Raw genomic sequence first — 22,311 nt, forward strand, 5'->3', positions numbered from 1 at the left:
AACAGCCCAGAAACTTGACAGGAGAGGGGGGTTGAGTATAATCATTGTCATTGGTGGTGAAAAGTGATGTCATGGGTAAACTGGGTTGCAAAGGTACAATTTCAGGCAAACTATGAGACTCAAAAGCTTACAGATTCTTTATCGCTCTTATACTGAGGTAGGGAGTCCTAAATGGATCTTCAGGGAGGCAGAACAGAGCTTTATTTACTCTCCTCTAGTTCATGTTTATAGAATTCTTTGCATGTCATTATAAGAAATATCAAGCAATAATATCTCCACCACTTTCAAAGATAATTATTATCATTAATAATTATCAAATTATTTTCAGCAAGCAATATCTAGTGGTTTAATTATATGCTTTCCAGGTTATCACTGTGATTAACTTTTCCAACTCATATTCTTTTTTAAAAAAATATTTTATTTATTTATTTGACAGAGAGATGGAGGGAGAACAAGCTGCGGGAGTAGCAGAGGGCGAGGGAGAAGCAGGCTCTCTGCTGTGCAGGAAGCCTGATGAGGGGCTTGATCCCAGACCCCTGGGATCACGACCTGAGCCGAAGGCAGTTGCCCAACCGACTGAGCCACCCAGGCGCCCCCCCCAACTGATATTCTAAACAAGTTCAGTACTTGTTAATTTGTCAGCATGATATTTAAAGGATTCTTCAACATCTTCTTCATCCATCTCTTCTCAAAGCCAGTCTTCTCTGCAAGAATTAACAAAGAGTTGCAAAGAATGGCTCAATTGCAAAGAATGTATAAAATGATGTGATGCTTCCTCCGATATCAGCAACATTTGGCACACACAGCCCTTTGTGGACACTAGGCATGCTTTTCAAAACATCTATTTGTAATTTTGATGTTCTACCAACTATATTTGGAATATAGCTCAAGAATTTTTCTACGTATCATTTTTGTTTAAAATGTTTTATTAATTTTGGGGACATAAGTTTTTCTTATGTAAACATGAGCTTAAAAATTGTGGCGCTGAATGACACATTTATTGTAGAAGTTCAAGACTTAAAAACAAATTGGGGGCACCTGGGTGACTCAGTTGGTTAAGCATCTGACTCTTGATCTCAGCTCAAGTCTCCATCTCAGGGTTGTGAGCTCAAGCCCTGCATTAGGTTCCACATCCTACTTAAAAACAAAACAAAACAAATACTAATTCCACTGGGAAAATATTAAATGAGAAGACATTTTTCAGGATATGTCTGTAAATATAAAAATACTACTTAGAGTTTTATTTCTAAATATATTTATAAATAATCCATTTCTTCTAATTTCACTTATCTGTCTTGTTCCCTTTTATTCTGCAAACTTTCTTCAAACTGTCTACAAATCCTTAGTTGCCTTTACATATTTAAGAATGTGGCAGCATGAAAGACAACTGGCATTCTGTGCGTACATGGGCTGGAGTGATCCCCAGAAAGACTTTGATTTAGAATGAGTAGGGACTTAACAGATTGCAAAACCTTCAGGTTTTTCTCTGTGGAGCCAAATCTCATACTAATTCTGTAGTTCTGCTCAGAGTGCTTCCTTCAATTACTTTATAAGAAGAATTTTCTGGGTGTACATTTGTGCCAGAAAACAAGTTCAGTACAGTAAAATTGTGTCTTATGGTATTTTTCTTCTAATTTTCATTATTCTAATAGCTACAAATATTATTTTAGAAAAAGAACTGAATTGGTTTTTTTTCCTCTCCATTAATGGCAATAATAAGACTTTCAAATAATAGAATTAAATGAGCCCAGATTAAACATTAGGGTAATAAAGCAAAAAGCTATAGACAGCATTCTAGACATTACTTGCCAATATTGTTTTAATGCATATTTTTCTTTTGTCATTTCTCAATCAACTTTAGTTCAACATTTTGCTTTTGGTTTTTAAATATTTTGACTCCTTTATCCTTGACTGTATTCAAACTGAATTGTTTGGAATACTACTTTGTAATGAAATGTTTATTTGTGGAATATTAATGTCTGCTCTCTTTCCATGAAGAACAGTTGGGAGTGTTTATGTTTTGTCTTGCTCTGTATTCAAAAAGCCTTAAGTTGTATATGACCCATAGGTGAATGAATGAACAAATGCATGAATGAATGAGAAGACAGAATATAGATGAATTCTTGTTATAGAGTTAATTTGATGTCAGCTTGACTGGATCATGGGATGCCCACATATCTGGTTAAGCAATATCTCTGGTTGTGTCTGTGAGGACGTTTCCAAAAGAGATTAGCATTTGAATTGGTGAGCTGAGTAAAGCAGATGGCCCTCCCCACATGAGTGGGCATCTAATCTGTTAAGAGCCTAAATAGAACTAAAAGAGGAAGGTTGAATTTACTCTCCGCCTGACTGCCTGAGCTGAGAAACTGATCTTCTTCTACCCTGGAGGTCCCTGATTCTCAGCCGTTCAGACTCAGACTGGAATCTACACATTGGCTCTCTGGCTCTCAGGCCTTTGAACTATCACCCCCAGTGGTTTTCCTGGGTCTCTCCAGCTTGCAGACAACAGATTGTGGGGCTCTTCAGCCTCCATAACTATATAAGCCAATTCTAATAATAATAATAATAATAAAATTGGTTCTGTTTCCCTAGAGAAGCCTGACTAATATGTTATCTTTCATCTCTTTCTCTGCACTGCTCTCATTAACTTCTGGAGTTTTGCAACAGCATGAAATTCCATCTCTGCTCTCCTCTGCTCTCTCTTCTTTTGTCCCTGTTTAGTACCCTATACCAGCCAGAAGTGTCCTTGGCTGAGCCACTGATGATGATCTTCAAAATTAAAGGACTAACTTCCACTCTAGTAACGTTTATTGAGCATTTACCATGTGTTAGGTACCGTTCTAGCAAGCATTAACTCAAGCCATGAATGCCATAAAGTCCTCACAGCAACACTATAAGGTAGAAATTGTTACTATCTCCAGCTGTAGAAAGAAATGAGGACTAAAGCAAATTCCCTAAGGTCATTCCTATATTCCATAGTGATACAGTGAGCAGTCTGGCTCCAGAGTCTATGCTCTTTGCCACCCTGAAAAACAGCCCCTAAATCACAGGTTTTCAAGAACTAGTGCAGGCCTTACAAAGAAGTGAGTATTCAGTGTATCTCAATGGTTTGGAAGCATCAATGCTATTCTTTTAAATTACTTCACTACTTGCCAAATTAATACAACTTTATTCTCTGCCTGTGTGTATATTTAGACTTAAAGATGTTGATTATCTCCATTCCTTCTTCTCTACATCTCATCTCTATATTCTTCACATTTCCTATTGCTTTCCCACCCTGTTTTTCTAAACATTAGCTTTTCAAATCTTATTGGAGTAATGTTTTTCTTTTCTTTTCTTTTTTAAGATTTTATTTATTTATTTGAGAGAGAGAGAGCACGAGTGGGCGAGGGGCAGGGAGCCTGACACAGGTCTCCATCCCAGGGCCCCCAACCCCAAGATCATGACCTGAACTGAAGGCAGCTGCTTAATCTACTGAGCCATCAGGTGCCCCTGGGGTAATGTTTTTCTAAAATTTATTTGAACAGTGGGGCTCCTATGCTATAATTTACTGATCTCTAACTTCACACGGTCTAAAAATTAAAATATAGTGTCCAGAAAGAGTACATACTTTTTTTTTCCCGTAAAAGCTGTTTTTATTGCAGTAATAAAAAACAGAGAGCTAGGAGGCCCTAGGCAAAAATCCTATGTAAGACAGCCATTCTTCCACTCAGCCACCACTTGTGTCTTCTGCCATAATCTAATCTAAACAGTTCTCCTTTGTCACAGTCTCATTTATACCCACACATTCCAAGAGGAATAAAATACTACTTTATTAGCAACTAACCAGAGGTAAATCAGTTTTTCAATTATCTGTGTTCCTTATAAATTGCATCATCAATTTCTCCAGTTTAGTAACCCAGTTGTGAGAGTTGGCTGAACTGAAGTATAGTCACTGTGTAGCAATAAGCCCGAATCATGGTGTTGCTGAGTCCTGCTGGGTTATAACCTGTTCATGGTCAACTGTACTTGCTCTAACCAGACTCCCTTTCCAGCAGTGGATTTGACCAAACCCTACAATAATAAGAAATACCTTTCCATTACACATATACATACACACACGTAAAAGTATTTCTTTCTGTGTGTGTGTATATATATATACACACACACACAACCAAAAGTTTTACCATGTAAATGTTCTTTGATATTTTATATTCTAATATATTTGGTTTTTTTCTCAATTGCTAATCCTGACTAGCCAAATAATTTCCTGACTCATTAAGACATTGCAACTCCTACTTCGAAATTCACTGCCCTAGAACAGAGATGCCTCTGCTCCAAAATGACATTCAAACTCCTTAACATAGCACTAGAAGGCTCTTCATGATCTGTCTTCCTTTCTCTCCAGTTTCATCTCTCACCACTCCTGCTTTGAATGCTAAAGTCCAGGCCTACAGAACTACTTATATTTTCCGGGAAGCCTGGTATCTCTCAAAACCTTTAAAATATCTACATGGTGTACCATTCACCCTTGTCTCTAGAGTTCAACATAGTGGCTGGCTTATTACTATATTCAATAAATAATAGTTGGATGCGTAAATGCGTGAATAAATGAACAAATGGAAAAGGTCTTTCAGCATCTAAAGAATATACTTTGACAATAAAATCCCATTGATTTCATTGTGAAAACCCAGACATTGGTTACAGAAAGGAGAAAAAGCATTCAATAACCTAGAGGTTTATTAAGGAAAATTGTAATTTCTGAAAACCAGAGTAATCCGTTTCATAAAAGCTTATTTACTCAGGAATTTTTCACCCATTTAGGGTCAGCTTGATTCTTGTCATCAATAAATCAAGCCCACAAGTACAGCTGATTGTGTATTAAATTCTGTGCCCTTCTCGGTATAATGATGACTTGGAAAAATAAGCTGTAATGACATAAGTCCTGGTTATTGTAGTAACTGCCTCTATGGTATAACAGATAATTAAAGAGAAGTTTTAGCCAATCTATTTGCTAACTGGTAGCCCTTCACCATTGGTCAAAATAATCTACCCTGAGTTCCTCAGAGGCAAAAGTGGAACACAGCAATGGTATATTATAAACCAGCCTTGAACTTCCTTGTGCATAGGCACCACACTGATAATTTCATTAAAATACAGATTCTGATTCAGTAGGTTCTGGGATGGAGTCTGAGACTGTTTCTAACAAGGTTCCAGGTGATGCTGATGCTGCTGGTCCATGGAGCAGATTCTAAGTGGCCAGAAAAGTACACAGTATATTGAAGACTGTTTTGCTCCTAGGGAACACTATTTCCTGACACAAACATTTTTGTTACCGAGGTAACTGGGCCACAAGTGGGTCCTACCACTACTTGACCTAAAGACCTACTGTGCCGGCAGACCTGTTTTAGTAAAGGAGCAGCCTCTCCTTCCCTTAGGCTGCTTCTCTGACAAGGAGTTTCTTTTCCCTTTTCAAATTATAAGAACCAGTACAGTTTTTCCCCAAATAAAGTATCTTCTAGTTACCAGTGAAGCAGCCATTTTTTATTTACCTCTTCATGTCAGTACCTTAAAAGAAATTAATAACTTCAATTGTCTGTAATACTCGACGTTGCTACTACCAAGACCTGAAAACATGGGGAAAAGATGTATAGAAGCCATGCAGAACCCAAAGAGCTCCGTATAGAATTTTGACTTGCATGCCTCTCACTTAATAATTTTTTTTCTGTTAGAGATTTCCTGAAGGTTTTTAATGGAAGATAATCAAATTCCATTCTCATATAGTCAGTTTCCCATCTGTCAGTAACATCTGTAAGTCAAGATTTTCTGACAACATTAGAAAAGTGTGGATGTTTTTACCCCAGTTCTCTCCCTTCTTAAAAGTTTTCTTTTCTTTCTTTTTTCTTTTTTTTTTTTTTCTTTTTTACTTTTTGCTATATACCTTTCCCCAGGAAAAGAAAAAAAGTGCAGGTATACAGAGTTACTTTAAATACAGAAAAACTTTCTTTGACATGTTTATTACAAGAAAGACCATTGAAAATGAAGTCTGACAAGGATAAAGCAAAGCCAATTTAGATAATAACAAAGGTTCCTACTTAGCTGACTTAAAATTCTCATCATCGTTATTGAAATAACATTGCAAATATATTACAGAGAACTGTTCTTACAAAAATTTGAGAATGCCACAGATAATTTAAAAGAAATGATTTAGTCAATTAACCTCTCTGCAATCCATGCAAGCCTAGTGCATTTTCAGCCTCTAGGGATTTCCTCAAAGAAGGAGCCCAAACTACATCTTACCTCCCGCCAATCCTGCCAGGCTAAAGTAGTGACCTTTCTCTCCAGCTCTGTGGAAGGAGAAGCCCTATATGGGTCACATGAAGCCACCTGTTCCTCCTAGCCCATTACTGATTGAACCATATTGGACCCAAAGTCTAAGCCAGTCAAATTGCTTCTCTTTGGCTAGGACATAGCAAATAGAATAAGGATGCATTGTGAGATGAAGCCAATGGATATACAGAAAAGCCTGTATTGTAGGGATGAGGATTTCTGTGATTTGTCCTGCATAACCGACCACTGCGACTTGCATAAACACAGGCAGGCTAAAGAATGTTGTTTGCGAGACTTGTGTTGCATGAGTGTCCTTGGGAGCCTGGTTAGTTGACATTAGCTGGCTTCCGGGTCAGAATTGGCCCTCTTGGTCTGGATGCCAAGAGTTGTAAATCTTGCCTAACCTCCCCTCCGGCTCCAAGCTGGGCTGCCCCCCCAGAATGGGATCTGCACACATAGCCCAGGCTCCTTGAAGATGTAAAGACGTGATGACACAGAAATGCAGCTGCTCCAAACTGCACGTAGGCTAACGAACAAATGTTCAACTTCAGGCCCTGTCATTTGTCCCATAAATATGGCCCTTATGGGGATGGTCAGTTGGAAGTCTCACCTGAGGGGAGGATGCTCCACCCAGGCCTCTCAAACCAGACTCCAGCCTGGCTATCTCCAAGGGGCTTCCCCAGCTGATGAGGTTGTAAGTACCCCATTTGATGTAACTCTGTCTTATTCTGCTTTACTGCTTACTATTGCTCTCATCTATGCGTAGATTTCCCTTTTCTTCTTTCTGTTTCTATTAGATTTTTACAATAGCAGTAAAGTGTTTTTTTTTTTTTCCTTTTCGAAACTGAGAGTATGGCTGTGTGAATCTTTTCTTCAGAACAAAGCCATGAGTAAGAGTGGGGGCCACAAGGGTTATGAGAAAGTAGAAAATCTAAAGACAAACAAATAAAACAGGGCTAAAATTAGGGTATGAGTTTTCCTAGCTTCTTTCTCTCCTTAACTAAAAGACATGCCTATTGGATAGTTCCCTCTATGGGCCATTTTATTCACCAGATTGTGCAGAATAATTTGGGTCAGATATCAGGATGGGATATTTGTATAAATAAGACTGAGATTTAAAGAGAGAGAGAGAAAAAGGGTGGGAGGCGGAGGGAGAGAGACAGAAAGAAAGAGAGAGAAGGAGTGAGAAGGATTAGAAATAGGGAGAACAGTGAAGAAGGAGATAGGCTGATGAGGATGGAGGGAAGGAAGTAGGCAGCAAGAGTGTCCACAAGGAACTGGAGCATATGTTCATAGTCAAGGGAGGTTTCCTTGGGGTGAGATGGGGAAGTTGAGAGACCTTGAGGTCCTGCATTACAAGATGGGGGCATGAGTCAGTGATGGATTTGTATTAATATTAGTGTGGCAACATTGTGTCTACAGTCTGGGGTGACCTGAAAAGACACGTGATCTTTGCAAGGTGAAAAGTGTTCTGTGGAACACTACTAAGTGTAATAGTAAAGACCCGAATGAAATGGAAGAAAGGGGTTTTAAGGAACAGTCTTGTGAGTAATGAATTAAAATCTTTTAAAATTTCTTTGAGACATGTAAGTAAAGATCAAAATTATTTTACATTAGTGTTAGTCACTGGACTAAGGCTCTTTGAATTTGACACTTGGAGCACTAGGATTTATTCAGCTTTCCAAGAATATAAAGCAGAAGGTGGCAGATAATATGGTAGGAAAAAGACTGAATAAACTGAAAGACTGCACACTATGGTAGTAGAAAGCAATCAGACTTAATAAGCAAGCCTTCGTCCACTGGTGCAGTGGACCAAAGTCACATTTATGGCCGAGCCCTGGAGATTCATGAATTCTTCATGCTGAGCTCCACACAGCTGCTGCTTTAGATCCCCCTTCAATTTCCAGGAGACCCACCTGTTATTGTCCTTAAATTCAAGAGATCCCCCTCTTCTTTACTGCTACAAAATAGGCTTGCCATAACTCCAATTATTTGAGGTAAATTGAATCTTTGTTCCTTGCAACCAAAAAAGACTATATACAAAAGATAAATACAATCTCATTCTTTTGTATATCCCCAAAATAAATACAACTGATTTCTTAAAAGCCTCAAATATTAGTACAAGGACAAATAAGGTGATATACTTCAATACATTCAAAAAATATTTATTGAGAACCTACTATATGGTATTGAGAGCTTTCTGTTCCTGCACAATTAAGTGCTGGATAAACAAGAGAGATCGAGTCTTTGACCTTATGGAGCTCATATTCTAGTGGAGGAAACAAAAATAAACAAATAGATTGTATCTTCAAAGTCATAAAATTCACATGCATTATTTCATCACCACTGAAAATCTAATTTGAAAAGTGTGCTCACTGAATTAGCCAGCTGTTTGTGCATCTTGCAAACACAGTGTGAAGATCTGTATTTTATACCTAATGATTTATTGATAGGTAATATAAAATTTTAACAGGATCTACATCTTGCCCAGAGTGAAGTTTTCTTTCATTAAGTCTTCCTTTAATTTGTTTTAAGCATTAGATCAGTGCCAATTTCCAAGGTTTCATCACCCTGCCTTTTTATAAAAAAGTAAAACTGTCCTCTTAAAATACATTTCCACTGTCTCTTCCTCAGACCCACTGAAGAAATCACTGCTTGGATCAGGTTTATATTGATACTTAGATTAGATTTTGACCTGATAAAATTCCTCCTTATAAAAATAAATTCTTTATTGTTTATAGATAATGCAGTAAAGGAAAAGTTTTAAAAAGCCAAGCTCAATCTGTAGACTGGCTTGACAGGGCTCCTAAACCTGAGTCAATATGGACTTCTATGACTATGTGTGTGTTAAGGTGCAGGCGTCAGCAGGCAGGTGCGCAGAGCCACCGAGAGACCATGGGCAGGAGTCCATTCTCAGGGAGGTTTCTGGGGAAAAGACCAGGACAACTCTTCATTTCAGAAATTTGTCCTCCAGGTCCCAGAAATAGAGTATCTGAGGTCTAACTGGGTAAGCAGCATTGTGCACAAACAGGGTAGAAGCAGGGGATGGAACAACGCATTGCAGAAACAGAACTCATGCCCCATTTAGGTAGAGCTGCTGTGGTGAAAAGCCCGACACAGAAGCACAGTTCTTGCTTGCAAATCCCGGCAGCAGCACTTCCTATTTATATGAGCATGAGCAATGTCCTAAATGTGATAGATTAATGGGTGACAGACACTGGGGAGGGTATGTGCTATGGTGAGTGCTGTGAATTGTGTAAGACTGTTTAATCACAGACCTCTACCTCTGAAACAAATAATGCATTATATGTTTAAAAAAAAAGAAGATGATAGCAGGAAGGGAAAAATGAAGGGGGGGAAATCAGAGGGGGAGACGAACCATGAGAGACTATGGACTCTGAGAAACAAACTGAGGGTTCTAGAGGGGAGGGGGGTGGGGGGATGGGTTAGCCTGGTGATGGGTATTAAAGAGGGCACGTTCTGCATGGAGCACTGGGTGTTATACGCAAACAATGAATCATGGAACACTACATCAAAAACTAATGATGTAATGTATGGTGACTAACACAACATAATAAAATAAAAGAAAAAGAAAATGCAATAAAAATAATGAAACAACTGATGATTCTATGAAGTAAATGCAGATACAGTGGAAAGCATGACTATTCTTTTTCTTTTTTTAAGATTTTATTTATTTATTTGACAGAGAGAGACACAGCAAGAGAGGGAACACAAGCAGGGGGAGTGGGAGAGGGAGAAGCAGGCTCCCCGCTGAGCAGGGAGCCCGATGCAGGGCTCGATCCCAGGACACTGGGATCATGACCTGAGCCTAAGGCAGACGCTTAACGACTGAGCCACCCAGGCGTCCCTCTAGTCAGTGTTTTACTTGGTAAACATGTCTGAGACCATGCATCCCTGGCTGCTAAGCACCATGGCGGACAGGGCTAGAAAGGTAACAGCTTTATTTTGAGCAGGGGGCAAAGACAAGGCAGCACTTTACAGCTACATTGTAACTAGATCCTGCATAAGCATGACTATTCTTAACTACTCTTATGATCTACATGAGGTTCCAGATATCCCAACTGCGTGTTTAGAGTTTTGCTGTTTACAATCTAAATATAGCACCGGTGTAGGGACGTTTCTAACACTGACAAGTTGACTGTAAAAAAAATCCTTTAAAAAAGTGATGAAAATACAAAAAAAAAAAAAAAAAAGCTCCAATTTCCCCTGTCACTGTCTGCAAGCTCCCCCACACCCTGTCCCCTTCACCCCAGGCAATGTGACTTTGCCAGGTCTCTCATCAAGTGGAGGGACCTCCTTCCCCACTCTTTAAATCTGGGCCGTGCCATGATTTGCTTTATCACGGAAGTGACATCGGTGCAACTTCCAGTCTTGGGCCTCGAGAGGTTTTGAAGCTTCTGCTCTCACTCTCTTGGAACACGGTACTTCCACATAAAGAATTGGGGACTACCCTGCTGAAGAAGGAAACCACATGGGACAAAGATAGCCTGTCCCTGCTGAGGTCATCGAAAATGGTGAGCCTCTATCAGGCCACCAGATGAACCTCGTCTTATGAGGGCCCTCAGGTGAGACTAGCAAAAGAACTGCCCAGCGGAGACAAGCCAAATGGCTGAGCCACTAAATCACGAGCAAAAAAAATCAAAAACAAAAACAAAAAACAGTGGTTTCTTTTATTTTTTTAAAAAAAATTTATTTATTTTAATTTTTTTTAAAGATTTTATCTGTTCATTTGACAGAGAGAGAGAGACAGTGAGAGAGGGAACACAAGCAGGGGGAGTGGGAGAGGGAGAAGCAGGCTTCCCTCCGAGCAGGGAGCCCGATGCGGGGCTCGATCCCAGGACCCTGGGATCACGACCCGAGCTGAAGGCAGACGCCTAACCATCTGAGCCACCCAGGCGCCCCAAAACAGTTGTTTCTTTAATCCACTAAGGTTTGAGAAGTTTGCAATGCAAAAGAGATAACTGATATACTAACCCCATTTTTGTGCCTCCGTTTTCTCCTCTGTAAAATGGGCATGATAATATACTTGTCACACAGTAAGCTCTAGGAGTTTGGCATTCATTTCGATATCATTATTCCCACTTCTCTACGGTGCGGAGTGAGGCTCTGGCAGTCAGAATTGCCCAGATCCCAGCATCTGTGCCAGCACACTAGGGCAGCAAAGGACAGCAGTCATGGAACTGATGTCACTGTTTCACCCTGACTCCGGTGGCCACGTTGAGGGGCAGTCATGAGCCCTTTTCAGGCCATGAGCTAGACAGCAAGAATGTTCACAAGGTTACTGGCAGCCTAGGTTCACAATCAAGGGAGGTTCCCTGGGGGTGGGATGGGGAAGTCCTGCATTACAAGACCGGGGCATGAGTCTTGGGGATGGCTCTGTATTAATACCAGTGTGGCAACCGTGTGCCTACCAGTCTGCAGTGTCCTGGGCAGAGATACACGAGCCTGGCAAGGAACTACGGAATCTATATCAGCCCCAACCAATCTTTTAGCACTTCAGCCTCTTTTCAGGATGTATAATTGCTTCTAAGATAAATGAAAGCAAACACTCTTTTCTGTTTTCTGAGTACAAGCGATTAGTTTGAATTTTCATTGTTTGAGGATAGGAGTATTTTCACGGTAATTATTCAAGACTTTATTAACAAAAATAAGTTATATATGGACAGGGTTATTTATAGTGGTTTTATATAAATGCATATCAGAGGTCTTTGAGAAATTAATATTGCAATTAGTTTTTTAACTCTATCATCCTTATTAGCTATACATCTATTGTACGCACAAACATGCCTAACATTTTAAATAGTAATACTTTGCAACTGTAAACAACAATCAGCTTCCTTCCATTGACTACCCACTAAGTGCCAGGTGCTTTACACACAGGGTCATTCATTCTCACAGCAGCCCTATAAGGTAGGCATAGCTTTTCCCAAATGTACAGATGGGGAAACCATAGCAAAGAGAAATAAAATAATTGTCCCAATGCGAAACACGGTGTTTGACAACATGCAAAGAACACTGCAGATATTAAATGCTTCTCAATTTTACAAAGAGTTTTTTTTTTCAAATAATATTTTTTAAGCATGCATTGAAAGGGACCTTCAAGTTTGTTTCAAGTTTTATAGGTGGAAATGTGTAAATATTGCATACTTCATACTGAAATACAATGGGAAATCATAAAAACTGGATATGCATTAATATTTTTGATAAAATACAGCATAAAAAAAATATAAATCTTGCATCCTTGTTGTAATTTCTGCTGCTGCATTGACCACTGGGGGGCAACATCAGATATAATTTTATAACTTCTCTCCTTGGTCTCCTAATAGGGGCAGGCAGAATGCAAGGAAATGTAGTTACTAGCCTTATGAGTCATAAATGGTGCAACAGGATTAGAGCCCAATATTGTCCACTCTAGAGTACATATTCATTTTCATTGCACCAAACTGTCTATCTCTTTTATTTCTCCCAGGTTATGAGAACACATTATATTTTAAGGAGAATTCCACTAGTCCTTAATAATCTGCAGTGTTCCTGGTACTATAGATGATGTATTTCTCAGAAACACAGCCACAGGAAGAACAAATTTAGTCTTGTCTAGATAGATAAAAACACTAAACACTTGACTACTTCAGAATTAATCATTAGAAATCGGTCCTTAATTTTATTTTTTTAAAAATTTTAAAGATTTTATTTATTTATTTGACACAGAGAGAAAGAGAGAGCACAAGCAGGGGGCGTGGCAGGCAGAAGGAGAGGGAGAAGCAGGCTCCCCGCTGAGCAGGGAGACTGACGCAGGGCTTGATCCAGGACCTGAGATCATGACCTGAGCCGAAGGCAGACACTTAACCAACTGAGCCACCCAGGTGCCCCAGTTCTTAATTTTAAAATAGGAAATGAAACTACAAAATTATCTGTGGATACACATTTGAGTTGAAATAGGGAGTTGTTGTTTTTTTTTTAAAGATTTATTTTTTCATTTGAGAGAGAGAGAGAGAAGGGGAAAGGGCAGAGGGAGAAGGAGAGAAAGTCTCAAGCAAACTCCATGCTGAGTGTGGAGCTGGACATGGGGCTCGATCCCAGAACCCTGAGTTCATGACCTGAGCAGAAACCAAGAGTTGGATGCTTAACCGACTGAGCCACCCAGGCACCCCTGTATTTCAAAGAAAACATGAGCCAATAGCTCCAGGACCATCTTTCAAACGAACTGACCAAGCTAATCCAAGAATGAAACTGCACTACAGAAGACAGTGAGGCTGGGCACAGGCAGGGAGAAAGGCAGAGCCCTGGAGTCACTGTTGGAGGACCGAGATCCAGCTGTGCCTAAAGCTAGACCTAATCCTGAGCTTTTCAGTTCCATGAGACAGAATATCCCCCGCCCCCTTTTCTTAAGTTAGTTTAAGATGGGCTTCTCTACTTGCAAACAAAAATCCTAATAAACCAACCACTGGTCAAAGAACATGCTAAGCTATGTTCTAGAAAAGCAAATGAAAGAGGGAATTTTTTTTATGCCTCCTAAGTACACAATGAAATTTTTCAAATTTTCTCATTGCCAAATCCTTTTGTGTCCTTATTTTAACTGTAAAATGTTGTTGCCCTATGTAGAGACTCATACAAATCCTACTGCTGTTACTACCACCTTCCAGCCTCCTGAGAAAACTTAGTGAATTTCTTGACTGTGGCATGTTTTCTTAAAGTGTGCATATAATTGATTCAAGAGAAGATCACCCAGAGGCTAGCCCTATGGCACAATTTTTTATTTGACTTCCAAACTACTGTTGTTGGGCCTTCTCTTGATTTACTTCTTTTATTTTTTTAAACTTCTCTACTTCAGTGAGTCTATTCTTTGACAACAGCTTTCATCATTCCTGTTAAAAGTTTTTTAAAAGCCCCATAATACTGTTGATTTTATATCAGTTTCACCATATTTAATCTCCCCCAGGAACTCTGAAGTTTCTAAAATGTTATAGAAAAGGGAAAATTATTATTGTAAGTGATGTTTTCTAACCACTAATCAAATAATAAAATAGACCCGAAGAAGTTCCAGTGTAATCCCTCTGCTCTGAGCTGGCCCCCCAAATTAAGATCTTTTCACCACATAATAATTCAACAACTTCCTTTTAAAATTTTTTTTTTTAATTTATGTATTTGAGGGAGAGAGACAGAGAGACAGAGAGTGCACATGCGGGAGGCGGGTCAGAGGGAGAGGGAGAAGCAGGCTCCCCGCTGAGCAGGGAGCTGAAGGGAGACACTTAACCGACTGAGCCACCCAGGCACCCGAACAACTTCCTTTAATAACCCATTTCACAATTTATCAGGTTGAAATCTGTAAAAACTCACCTAATTTTTTTTTAAGATTTTATTTATTTATTTAGAGAGAGAAAGCATTCTCTCTCTAGAGGGAGAGAGAATCTCAAGCAGACTCCATGCTCTGCTGGACTTGATCTCACGACCCTGAGATCATGACCTGAGCCAAAATCAAGAGATGGACACTCAACCAACTAAGCCACTCAGGTGCCCCCCACCTAAAATTTTTGTATGATGTACAGTGAGTGTTTTTTTCTCTCCTACCCTCCTTCCCTCCAGTTTCTTCCTTCCAGTAAAATCCTTTTTTACAAACATGAAATCTTATGCAAAACCCAATTTATTAAAAAGAGAGAAGGGAGCTGTTTTGATGAAGCCTGGGAACCTGCCTGCTCCACACCCACCAAGGCTCTGGGTAACGCGGACTGAAAACCTTGCTGTGGGGGTGTGCTAACTTAAAACTAGAGTTTTATTCTCCAGATGAGAGAATAATTCTTTCAGTCTTTCGTCATATCTCAGGTATCCCAACATTTTAATCATTTTCGACGTCTTTCTAAACCCACCTTGAAAGACTCCAAAAAACTTCAAGGCTTTAGTAAAGACGTGATTGACTGAGTATCATGGGAGAATTGCCTCAGAGTTCCATGTCTAGCTTCATTTTATACAACTGACTTGTGCATCCTCCAACCACTGTAACTCCGACGGCTATTTTTTCCTTACAATATAGAGCAACTTTGCGTGGGCATATGGGGCAGGCGCTGTGCTACGGAAGCACCTTATATCCATTATTTCTTTTCATCTTCACAATAGCCCACGTCTCAGCGATGTCAGCATTTGCATTACATCAGTGGTTCTCAACCTTGGCTACAAATTATATAATTGGGGAACTTTTGAAAATCCAATACCTGGGTACTCAGACCAATTAAATCAGAATCTCCAAGGGTAGGAACCAGGCATCATTTTAAAAACTCCCTGAGTGATTCTATGTGTTGACAAGACTGAGGACCACCACTCTGAGAGGAATTTTCCTATCAGCTGCTGAGAAAATAAGTTTTTATATTTTCTTGCCCAAGCAAGCAGTCTTCAGATGTAGCAAGTATACACGAAAGTGCACTTCTCCCAGTGAGGCTGCCATTACTTAGGCTATTTTTGGAATTCCGTTTCTGTAATTGCTTTTAGTCAATTTACCAGTCATCGTTAGAAAATTCTTTTCAGTGCTCACAGCAGGATTGCAGGGAGATGCAGAGAGCTCTGGGTGCACCTGGGAAGATCATTCCCTCCCCACCCCCGGCTGTCACTCTACCCACAACAGGATAAAAGCCGGCAGAGAGTGCTGTGGTTCCTGGCAAGAGCTTCAAGGCCTCCCCATCTCAATTCATGAACGCTGAGAGCCATAAAGGAGGCTAGAATGAGAACTGATTTTCTACCTCCTTCTGGGAATTCTTCAGAATTAATCCCCCCATGTTTTAAATTCACATTTACCTCAGTCACCATGAGTCCCATTCTCTTAGACCATCCCTTGCCCCTGGACCGAATCCAAGCTCTAAACATCCCCATTCTGATCCAAGCCCCCCTTTCCCCAACACCTCCCCTGTGCTTTCTCCACAGTGCACTCTGGAACTCTGACAACAAAATCCCCTGCCTTCTCCATTTTTTCTTTGAGTGCCATCTTCCCCATCCTCCTTTAACCAAAACCTGGCAATTCCATAAGGACACAGCTTTCTCTATACCTTTAATATCCCAGTGCACACAGCAGATACCCAGAAAATGGTGAATACAAAGATGACTCAGAGTATTAATGGTAATAGTTTAGACCCTGGGCAGAGAGATAAGGTAGAGCAAGAGAATGTTGGATGCTAATAAGACATCTATATGTAAATGCCTATTCTCAGATCAGGGGGATTACGGCTTCAGATAACTAGATACTGATTTCAGAATTATCAGCAAAGAAAGGAGAGTTCTGATTGGAGCCTCTATGCAGAAATGGATGATGAAAGAAGAGATTGTATGCTAGGCTTAAGTGGACACACATTCAAAAACTAAGAGGAATTACGAGAACCATCAAAGGGCAGAATATAAAGAAAGAGACAGACAAAAAGATAACAAAGTAAGAAGGAAAAGAGAAGCTTATGGAAACCTAGAGAAGAGAGAAAAGTGTTCTGGATCATTGTTGAGAAGCAAAATCTATTGTGTGGAATTTAGTTGAATAAAACAACATATTCAGACAGTGAATTTGGAGGAACATGTAGATATTTCAAAGAAAGAGATTAAAGGAGGAGGAAAAAGAGACAAAATGAGGAAAAACAGACTGCAAATAAGAAGAGGTAAATTCCATGGCCCCAAGAGTACAATGGGCAAGTTCGCTGGTAGAGGTGGACCAAATAGATTGGTGAGCAGAATGCACACAGAACTTCCAAAGCCTAACTCATAATTGCTATAACAACACAACCCCATCCTCATGTTAGTGATTTTAAAAAAACCATAAGCAAATGCTATTTACTATTCTTGTGGGAAGAGAATCCCCACTCCTGCAAGCTCTGTGTTGGATGTTCTGGGGAGTAGTGTGGGAGTAAAGCAACTGGTGGATCAAAGAGTGTTGGCATTGGGATGCTAATGCCAGACATGTACAAGAATTGCACGTACACCTGCCTCAATGCTGACCAACACTTAGATGCTGAATTTAGATCTCCTTCTAAATTGAGTGTAACTCACATAAACCAAACGTTTACGGATACACTTTGTTGCACCTGTCATTTACGGCACCATCATTATACCAAAGGAAACTCAACTGCTCAGTGGTGTGCTGGAAAACAACTGTATGGTTTGGTTTGGTTTAGTTTTTTTTAAAAGACAGTTTTTGCTGCTGACATCCACAGTGTAAATACTCCCGCCATGACTGATTTCAAGCCAATAACATGACGTCTCTGAACGGGGAAAAGGGTAGAGATGTGCACAATAGTCTCTGTAAGTCAGTGCAAGCTGGTTCCAGAGAGTCAGATGTAACTAGTTTGGACTGGGGCTGGCACAGAACATTTTTAAAGCCCCTCAGGAGGTTCTCTGTGCAGCCAGGTCTGAGAATCATTACTTATAGTGGTACTTCTCAAATTTGCATGTGCTTATGAATCACCTGGGAATCTTGTCCAAATGCCGGCTTTGACTCAGTAGGTAACGTTGGTCCCTAGCAAGGGAGATAAGTGGACTAAAAAAAGAAGACGAAAACAGTCATTTATAGCCCTACCTTTGTCAGAAATATTTGAGGGGCAGGTTTTGAAGAAAAGTCACAAACTGGAGGTCCATGAATTACTTGTGGCCAAACCCACAGAGAGCTTTTCTTTTACCCAATTGCATCTTATTTTTTTAAATTTGAACTAAATGCCAAGGTCATAAAATTCCAAAATTCCATTTCTCCAGCTTCTCTGGAGAAAAAAAAGGGGGGGCAGTAACAGCAACAACAAAAGATCTGTCAATTCAGGGCACACAGCCCTGCCTGCAGGGATCCTGCCCCCTCTAGGGGTGGTACTGAGACTTTGTCCTGCCTCTGTTGCCTCCTAGTGGTCTCCACCGCTTTGTTTATATTTCCTCCTTTACCTCTGGAGGAATTTGAGGGGTATTCATATTTTAGGTTTAGCATAACTGATACTTTTCCCTCCCCAGTTGCACTATCCTACCTTTCTGTCTCATTTCCCACCATTCCTCATGTATAAACTATATTCTTGAAATGGCTTATACAGCGTTCTTGGAATTCATCACCTTCTCTCTTTCCTCCAAACTTTGGATTGACCCCTGTTCCCAGAACACACTCCATCCTTCTTTCTCTGCTGGAAACAATCTGAATCATTCTTCAATATGTAGCTCGAAAGTCCCCTCTTTGGAGAAGCCTTCCTGACTTCTGTGCTCCCACAGCAGAGGGGATCATCTTCTATTAAATCCTATATTTACTCATTTAGGGATATTTCCTATTTTCGGAGGCCCAAAAAGGGATTAGATAAGCTTTATTCCTTTTTTTTTTTTGGATTACCAAGGTAGAATGTTTTGCCTTAAAGAAGATCCTCAATAGCTTTATGAAATAATAAGTTGTGAATTACCTTTGAACTATTAGATTACACTCCATTGAAAGCTCTTTTGTCAATTTATCAAGGGAGTCTTGTAATTATTATCCTATCCTATAAAGGACAAGTTAATTCTGTTTGCATCACTAGCTCCAAAAACTCGGCCAACTCGATCCTCTCCCCTGATCTTCAATTTGGGTGTGACTTAGTTGATTTATAAGAATATTTATTCTATAAATCTAGTCCTGGATAAACATAAGCCACCTAAAATGAAACACTCCTTCATAGAATTAATACCTTACACTTTCATGGAATGATCAATTTTTTCAAAGCACTTTTACTAATATACTTTATCCTCGCTCTAACCTGTAAAATACATACACAATGCATTACCCTTTCTCAGCATTTAGAAGCTAAAGTGAAATGTCCTCCATGAACTAGGAAGCAAGGAAAACAGAAAGTTTAAGAAAAACTTTTGCATGAACCACCAAAGTCCTTGGGAAGGAAGATCTACTCTGTAGTCTTCCCAGGCGTGATTTCCTATTTTGCCTCGGGGCTAAACATCTGCCTCATTCCACTTCCAAGCTTCTAGAGTTCTAATATTTTAACAAAAAACTGAGGCCCAGATGTGTTAAATTAACATGTATTAGAGCCAAAGTAGGAACCCAGGTCTTTGGATTTCCAGTATAACATCCCACTTTTCTTAATTATGTTCACCTTAACATACAGAGCTATCATCATCCAGCAATACGTATATGGTTCATAAATCTGCCTTCACCAACATGTAGAAATGAAAACTCCTGTGCCCTTTTCTCAAAAAACTAAGTTTATATGATGATCAAAATTTACCCATTAATTTTACGGGGTTAGTTGCACGGGACAACTTTAAAATGCCCAAGCACAATGATTTCATCAGAGTGCATAAGAAAGGCTGTAAGCCATAGGTTGGTTTGCAACTTCTTGCATTACGTGTCACTCCCACAGCAATGCTATGTTCTCTAATGGTTAGGGCATTTTTGGAAATGTTTAATTTTAGATGAGATGGGAATCAAAGATTTTAGCCTCTTGATCCACTAAAGATAAACCCAATGTAAATTAATGGGAAAAAAAGCAATGCCAGGGAAAGAAACTGAAGATCTCAAATTGTTAATGGTAGGATAAAAGAAACTTCCCATGCGATTAAAAGGAAGTAGCAAAGGATGGGAATGGCAAGGCTTGAAGGCACAATGATGCATTTCTCTCACAGTCTCTCTGTATTGGCAATCACTTTCTAAGAATTTTGATGTGGTTTCAAGAATGCACGCATCCAAGACAATGGGAGTACAGCCAGTGCTTCATCCCCGAGGCCCACCATGAAACACTGGTGACAATAGAAGGCACGACTGCTTAGGGACTAGAAGATGCTCTGCAGCTGTGTGTCTGGAGACTGGATCACCTGGGGAAGTGCAGTGTTGGGCTTTTCTCAACCTCCACATACTGCTGCCAGCTCAATGACTCTGAACTCTGAAAGGCTTCTCTACCATTTCCACTCCCCTTTTAAGGAAGGAGAAGGAATCAAGGTCTCTTTCTTTATCAGTCAGGAAGGGGATATGTTTTCTGTGTTCCTTCTCCCTGCTTGATTCTGTTAATCCAGTCTGAAAAAAATGACTAATCCAAGATTTTTTTCCCCTGCAAATATATGTGTGGGTGTATACACACACACACACACACACACACACACACACACACACACATATATATGTATAATACATTTGCAGGGGAGATATATGTGTGTGTGTGTATGTGTGTGTGTATATATACACATACATATATAAAACATATAGTTTTAAGTCCCTATATAAATTGGGTCCTACAAATACCTGTTTAGAAGCCACAATAGGCAACTGTGGAGTGAGCTGGAGGTTGGGAGGATGAGCGGATATCAGTATTTTTATTATTTGAAATATTTTTATCTTACTTTTATAAAAAAAATAGAAAAAATCCTGGCTTTATGGGAAAAGGAGCTAAAATAACTGGTGAGCAGTGCCACTCCTCATCTCACTGCCTTGTACCTTTCCTAGCATTTTCCTGTGTCTTTTTTTTTTTTTAATTATGTTCAGTTAGCCAACATATAGTAGTACATCATTAGTTTTTGATGAAGTGTGCAATGATTCATTAGTTGCGTATAACACCCAGTGCTCATCTCCACACATGCCCTCCTCATTAATACCCATCACCCGGTTACCCTATCCCCCCACCCCCCCTCCCTTCTGTAACCCTCAGTATGGTTCCCGGAGTCCAGAGTCTCTCATGGTTTGTCTCCCTCTCCGATTTCTTCCCATTCTGTTTTCCCTCCCTTCCCCTGTGGTCCTCCGGGCAATGCACAGAAACCTAACTGTGTCTTTAAGCGACAAGGAGAAGAAACGTTGGACCGAATCAAGTAGCAAAAAACTTCTCTCCAAGTGAGCGCAGGTGAGGAAGTTCTAAGAAAGAGCTCTGATTCATTTGGTAGAGAGAGAAATGTAAGGAACAGAGGTACGCGGAGAGTGCCGCGGAAGGCTGGGGGATTAGGAAAGAAGGCGCGGACGCGGACTCACCCCCCAGCCAGGTGTCAGAGATGTTCTGGAGCATGGTGACCGGGATGCAGAAGAAGGCGATGAGCAGGTCGCTGAGCGCCAAGGAGCAGATAAAGATGTTGGTGACGGTGCGCATGGCTTTGCTGCGGATCACCACGTAGACCACCAGCGCGTTGCCAAAGAGTGCTAGAGCAAAGATGAGCACGCCCGTGAGCACTAAGGCCAGCTTGGCGCGCCCCGGCAGCTCCGGGGTGTAGACCAGGGGCCGCAGCCCGTACCGCGTGATGAACTGCTCGCGGGTCAGGTTGTGGTCCCGTAGCAGCCGGGAGAACTGCTCCCTGGTGATGTTGAGAGACTGCATGCCGCGCGTGCTCCCCGAGCACCGGGCACCGTCCGCTACAGCCGGGCCATCCACCGCCCCCCCCCCCCCACGCACCGCGGCGCGGCGGGGCGGGGACTGCGAGGTGACCCGGCGGGCGGCCGCTTCCCACCCTCGGAGACCAGCGCAGCGTCCGCGGGGGACTCTGGCGCGCTGGAGGGCTCCCGGCTGCACCCCACGAGGTTCGGGAGAAGGAAAGCAGCGCGGGATCAAACTCACAATCAAGAGGCGGAAAGCCAAAGCCTGGGAGATTATCCTGTTACCAAAAATGTTCGCAGTTCAAAGAAAGTTCTCTTGCTCTTCTCTAAGGTGAGGGGCTGGGGCGGTCGGGCACGCTGGAGCGTCACTCAAGAGTTCTGGCTGCCCAGCCTTCTGGTGCACTCACCCAACCGGCTCCAGGAGCCACGGAGGGTGGGGCTGGAACTCTGCGGCGCGCCACTCCCCTCCCAGCTTCAGGGGCGCGGACGCTGCCTCCCACATCCCCAGCGCCAGGGAAACACCACTTTGGCTCCCCACGTTCTGCCGCCCAATGCCTTTCTTCTGCCCCAGGTCATGCTTATATGTAAAACCCAGTATGGGGGTTTCCACCGTCTCACGGCTTCTCCTCTGAGGAAGTAATGTGCTATCCAAGGCAAAATAGGATTATTTTAATTTTTTCTGAATTTTCAAAAATAATTACAGCACACAGAAATTGCAA

General features: G+C 41.0%; 1 protein-coding gene and 1 non-coding gene across 4 annotated transcripts in view; both read right to left on the bottom strand.

Annotated features, from left to right (window-relative positions):
- The window catches only part of QRFPR (pyroglutamylated RFamide peptide receptor), a 44,845-nt gene extending 22,873 nt beyond the window's left edge, over nucleotides 1-21,972 (bottom strand). Inside the window, exons 1-2 of one of the 3 annotated variants that reach the window (XM_036099213.2) lie at nucleotides 21,834-21,972; nucleotides 21,257-21,421 (exon numbers count right to left, since the gene is read on the bottom strand). In XM_036099213.2, the coding sequence (XP_035955106.1) occupies nucleotides 21,257-21,371 (115 nt within the window). In that variant the 5' untranslated portion in view covers nucleotides 21,372-21,421; nucleotides 21,834-21,972. The other 2 variants (XM_078069192.1, XM_036099211.2) reach the window with 2 other exon arrangements.
- On the bottom strand, nucleotides 10,205-10,335 carry LOC118540179 (small nucleolar RNA SNORA63). Its single transcript, XR_004919505.1, has one exon. It is a non-coding gene; the product is annotated as a small nucleolar RNA SNORA63 (small nucleolar RNA).
- Nucleotides 21,973-22,311: the final 339 nt, after the last annotated feature.

Source organism: Halichoerus grypus, chromosome 3 (genome assembly GCF_964656455.1).
Source record: "Halichoerus grypus chromosome 3, mHalGry1.hap1.1, whole genome shotgun sequence".
NCBI classification, from domain to species: Eukaryota; Metazoa; Chordata; class Mammalia; order Carnivora; family Phocidae; genus Halichoerus; species Halichoerus grypus.